We start from the raw sequence: 6,000 nt of genomic DNA on the forward strand, positions 1-6,000 counted from the left end.
CACCTGCCAGCAGGTTCGTGCAGGGAACTTGCTCCTTATCGGCTTTACATTGTACTGCACTATACAAGGGTGAGATTGCAAGACAGCTTTCGGTGTGGCTCTTTTCCTAGAGTTTTATAGCACATTGGCCATTATTGTATCACAGCACCTCTGGGGCTCTCTGAAGGAAATACATTGTGTATAAAACTATCTTGGTGAACAAATTCTCAAATGAATTCTATCCATCCTTTGCAATTTTGAAAAACAGCATTTTGCCCTTTTCCAGAAATTATATATGATTTTAAGTGGGTTGCCCAGACCTTAGTTTATATTTTAGAAAAGGGATGCCAGCACAAAGTGTATTATTTCACAAATAGTAATTATAATAATAGCATATTAATAGAATGCAAATTACTGATCTAGGAGTATAACATGCCTATAACTATTCCTGGACTTTTAATGTCAACATTCAAAGCAACAACATCTAACTAACACTGATGTGGCAAATTAATGTTAATAACAGTTTTGACACTAAGAGCAAGTTATCATTATTTAAAAAAAAAAAACTTCCAGTTGCCAGGCTGAAGATGATTTTTGAAAACACCTCAGTTCACTGTCACTAAAGCTTTCCTTAGAACAGGGCCAGCTCGGATTTCACTCTTCACCGGACACTTTTACGGGACTTTGCTCTGCAAATGTCTCTGCATAAAATTACATCTGGTTTCCTACTCTGCATCTGCCATCCTAAATCAGAGGGCCAACAAATGTTCTTTAGCAGGAGTTTTAGCCTAGAGCTTTTCAGTAAGGAATTTCAGTCTATAAAAATGTCTAATGTTTAAGATACAATATTTCTCAGTAGTATTTTTTCTAGTGCTTAGAGCAGGGAACTGAGTCAAGGCCCTAGCCTCTATTCCTACCTCAGCCGATGACTCAGAGCATGGCCTAGTATAGTGCAGATGCCACTTATCTTGGGAAAGCAGTTTTGCCAGTAATGCTTATTCCAGCCACATGAAATAAACTATATTGGCAAAAGCACATATTTGCTGGTATAACTGCTTCTGCACCAGCGGCTTTTGCTGGCACAGCTGTATCGGTCAGCTCTCATCTCTTCACACCCCTGACCAACAGAGCTACGTCAGCAAAAGTTTGTAGTGGAGACCTGGCCTTAGGCAATTTACCTAACAAATAAGACTCACTCCCTGTTCCGAACAGCTTACAATCCAGTTTTAGACCTGACACGCTAAATTAGAGTAACAAACGTGGGGAATGAAGGAAAGAGTAGGCCCAGAGGTGCAATAATACAAGTCTATTTAGAGTCACATGCATACACCTTGCTGGTGCCACTCTTTCATTCTGCATTTGTAAAACAGCTACAATACGACATGTCCACCTCACAGGGGAGTTGTGAAGCTTAATTCATGAATGCTTGTAAAAGCCACTGAGATCCTTCAATGAAATGCACTAGCAATGTGCATCAATAAGTTGTAAGTATATGTTGTTATTGTGTTCTATAAAAAGCAACAACAGAAAATATTTCATTTGTTCATAGTCAGTTTTCGTTATACGCAAATCATTCCTGCTTCAAGTTCGTATTAAATCCCGTTTCCTCCACTGTAAAATGAGGGTAATAATACTGCCCTCTTTTGTAAACGACTTTGACTTCTAGTGCTGATAAGCTGTATGGCAGACCTAGGTATTATCATCATTATTATTATTATTATTATTATTAAACTTTTTAAGCTGACTGGTTGCATCCATTTGTGCTTCCTCGCAAAGTGTAACCCATAAATAATTAAAGCCTTGCATATGTTGTCAGCCACTTGACCCACTTCGAATTGAATGGAAGCTGCATGACTAAATCCTAATGTACCTTTGAATGAGCCCACATTCTCCTGGGGGCATGCTGGTGGGCCGCTTGCTGGTTATGTACACTGCTGCCCTCAGTTCCTTTGCAGCTTGTCAATGGGAAGCCTGTGGCTGGATGGGTCCTGTGTTCATCAGCCTCTGCAAAACACTTTCACACATGCATAACTTTAAGCATGTGAGTACACTCATGCTAAAAATTATGCACGTGTATAAGGGCTTTGCTGGATCAGGATCTACATGACCCAGAGTATAGAACCTTTGAACAAAATGTAAGTTCATAGATTTGGTTAGAAAAGACTCAATAGTACCTTAATAATAACTCCTGTGTCAACTACCGATTGCTTTTACAATACTATTGAGTTTTGCAACTAATTCCAATGTAATGTAAGACTTGGGACAGTAAGAAGGAAGATCTCTAGGTGTGGCGTGGGATGCAGTCTCTCTGGTGACCAGTTCCTGGGGCTGAGTGTCAGACAACCTGCTGGGTTCTACTCCTGATTGTTTCACTAACTCACTGGGTGATTTTGTGTGACTCAGTTAATCCCTCTGTGCTTCAGTCTCCCCAACTGTAAAATGAGAACTGTAAATAACAATACTATGACCAACTTTGGGAAGCGCCATGAGATTTCTGGATGAAAGTGGCTGGGTCAATTGCTCACAAAAAGTGGTGACTTACAAAAGTGCATCTTGAAGCCTGGCCTAAAACGTGTATCTCTCTGCAGGCATCCCTAGGAGTCTGTATATTTCTCAGTATAAAGTTACAGCTACAACGTGACCATTTTTATATTTATGATGCTATTTTAAAATATTGCCAAATTCAGATTGTTAATGTTCCCTGTCTCTCTATTGCCATTTTCTGGAGTATAAGCTCTTCCTGATATAGGTGCATAACTCCTGTTTATTGATGATGGGGGGTGGGGGGAGAATAGGCCTCAGTGTAGAAATGTACAATGTGTCTGTTAATACACAGTACTACGTAATGCAGTCTTACACTGTAACATACGTGGGCACTACATAATGTTGGTAGTGCCTTTTAAAAATACAAACGCAGAAATTGGCCTGAAAAAGACATTGGAAGTGGGAGATGTTTGCGCTGTGGTTCTGGTACATGTTGTTGGATTAAATGAGTGGAATTGGCACTGACCTGCTAGATTGGCTTTCAAAACAAAGACTGCAGCAAAAGAACTTGCTATGGGTCTGTGTTAAGAGAAGAAGAAATCAAAGGCAGACAGAATTCCTGGAATGAAGTACCTACCCAAGCTCCGTCGGGTCCAAACAGCTCTAAAAAGTTGCCAATGAACTCTCTGGACTTCTCTTCCCATTTCTGAATGAGGTCATGGCTCTTCTCTTCCACCTTATTAACAAATTCTTTTGATTTTTCCTCTACATTTTTCACTTTTTCTTTCATTTTGTCTACCTGGTTCTGAAAGCGATATTTCTTTTCCTGTTTGAAAAGTATGTGTGGACAGACAAAACAATTATCAAGTGGGTTTGGGGAAAGAAGAAAGCTTGTTATTTGTGCTTAAATACACAGGGCTTTTTCTGACTATCATCATGTGTAATATTTTAATATGTAAATGTCTGGATGTTCTGAAAATATTTATCATTTAGTGCTTATCATGTGTTATGTTCCCCAGTAGAAAAACAGAGCTCTAGATATATTAAAATAGGGTGTTCTTTAAAAATAATATCAATTTAGTATTCGTGCAAGTAAAGAACTAATACCCCAGGCTTGTAGCAGGCAACATGCAAATTTCCCCACACTCTCTTGCCAGTGCATCCCAATACTGGCTTGCAGCCCTGATGCTATCCCAGTCCAAGGTATCTCCTGTGAAGAGATCTCTTCAAAACAGAAGAGAATCTTCATGATTGGGTTTTGGATAATCAGAGGTCCCCTGGTTATACCTGAGAGAGGTGTCTAGGCCAGAAGGCTAGCTGACCAAACAATTGAGGAGTGGAGGGAAAGAAGGGGCTGATCAATGTCCAGAGATCCGCTCAGCTCATCAGAAGAGAAAAAGAATGGGCTCTCAGAGCTGCTAAATGCCTCAGATTCAAAGCTTTAGTTTTGAAAAGCTTCTAAACTCCTCAGAAGCACAGCCAGTCATGCAGAGCTTAAAGGATCTGTGGGGCTGAAGCTCTGGCTCTGGAGATCTTATGAGCTCTGTAGGAGCAGAGCTTCAGTCAGTTCATAACCAACTTTTGGCGGCCTGGGAACTTCAGTGAACTGGAATTTGAGTAAATCTAGATTACACAGTAATTAATTAATTTTCCTCTAAAACAAATGTTCTTTAGCTCCACTATGGCAGCTTAACCTATAAAAGTGCAGCTTTGGTCAGAGAAGTGGGAGTGTAAATTTGGCAGCTTATGACTTGAGGATCTACTTCTTATGTATAGCCAGAGTCATATTTTCCTTGCTGGTCTTGTTAGCATTGCAGTTAGGTGAGTGTGAGATGGATTTTATTCTAGCTCAAGTATCATCAGTAGAATTGTCGAAGTCCAGTTGCAGAATCTTTATTAGTAGTGAGGAAGAACAAGCCAGAAAATACACAGCTTGGCTTCCAGCTTCCAGTTTGAGTTTTCAGGGTTGGCATTCAGAAAACATTTTGTAAACTGGTTAATTAATCAGATATGATATGGAGTGATTGGGGTCTTGATTTTTCAAATGTGGCCATGCAAATGCATCCACCAAAATATGTGAGCATTCACACACCTGATTTACATGCACAGTTCCCACATTGCAGATGCAGATTAGTACTTGTGCTTCTGGTGCAGCTAGTTGGTCATCTGCATGCATAAATATTACATTTGAGCAGGCAGTTATGGTAAGTACACAAATTAGGCGCACACACACACACGCGCACCTGAACTTTTAAAATGAGCACCATTGGGACAATGAAAAAGGAGCTCTACAATGCCATTGTAGAGCTACTTTCAGAGTTGACGTGTGCTTCAAAGTTTACAAGTTCTAAAATATGCCCATACCTTTACTAAGTCATTTTTATGCTAAACATTTAATGGAACTAGCAATTTCATTTTATCTTAAACTCAAAATGTTAGCACCTCAAAGCTGTAGCTGACACAGAAATTCAAAACGACACAGGAGCATTTCCTTTGCAGCTTAGTAGGACTAGCCAAAGAGGCTAAGTCAGGATAACCCCCTCACCCCAAGTCCCACCGTTACATAGGCAACCAAGCCTTAATTTAGGAACGCCTGCATTTTCATTTTCTACTGGTGCCCTTTTATTTGTTCTGAAATACTAGAAGCCCTTGGAGAAGAGCAGAGCTTCTCCTGTTAAACTGCTGTAACCCTAGGCCAGCAGGGACTTCAGAATGCATTAGGCTAGGTCTACACTACAGACCTTGCAGTGGCACAGCTGTAAGGTCTCCCATGTAGCCGCTCTTTGCCAGCCTGAGAGAGAGCTCTCCCGTAGGCATAATTAAACCACCCCCAACAAGCAGCAGTAGCTATGTTGGCAGGAGAGCATCGCCCACCGACATAGCGCTGTCCACACCGCCGCATCTGTAGGTGTAACGTATGTTGGTCAAGGGTGTATTTATTCACACCCCTGACTGACAAAAGTGCTAGTGTAGCCATAGCCTTAGTCTCTAGAAGTGGGGTGAAGAAATGCTGCATGTGCTATGCAACAGAATTACCCTCTGACCAGTTAAGGAACGGATTTGATGAGCTCCAAAGCCAATTCACACCCAGTGTGTTCCTCTGTCAGAATGATGGCTGCAGTACTGATCCTCCTGTGTGGATAGTTACAGCAGGGAAAATATGGGGAAGCCTCTAGGCCTACAACAAGGATACACAAGATACCCCCACTTCCACCTCAAACATAAAAACTAGCAATACAGTAGACCTGGATTGAGAATGAAGGTTCAGAGGGAAAATCTAAGGATCCCAAGGATCCTCCTAAATTGGAGTGACCGATAAATCTTGAGTCACTGCCTGAATTAAATTAGTGAGCCCCTTCATTATGTGCCATATACAGCTCAGTCAGGTGGGAAATAGAAAAGCCAGTGCTCCAAAATGAAATATGAAACAAAGACAAGAAAAATGCCTACGTCTGTGTTTCCAACTCCAGCTGAGAGAGGTGCATATTACACACACACACACACACACACACACACACACACACACACACACACACA

The 6,000-nt window shown here is 41.0% G+C and overlaps 1 protein-coding gene across 1 annotated transcript in view; it reads right to left on the reverse strand.

Annotated features, from left to right (window-relative positions):
* The window catches only part of LOC113404981 (choline-phosphate cytidylyltransferase B-like), a 43,641-nt gene that overhangs the window by 4,269 nt on the left and 33,372 nt on the right, over positions 1-6,000 (reverse strand). Inside the window, 1 exon segment of the mRNA XM_029910865.1 lies at positions 3,101-3,289. Within this exon segment, the coding sequence (XP_029766725.1) occupies positions 3,101-3,289 (189 nt within the window).

The sequence above is a fragment of the Terrapene carolina genome, unplaced genomic scaffold (genome assembly GCF_002925995.2).
Source record: "Terrapene carolina triunguis isolate 2854851 unplaced genomic scaffold, T_m_triunguis-2.0 Scaffold22, whole genome shotgun sequence".
NCBI classification, from domain to species: Eukaryota; Metazoa; Chordata; order Testudines; family Emydidae; genus Terrapene; species Terrapene triunguis.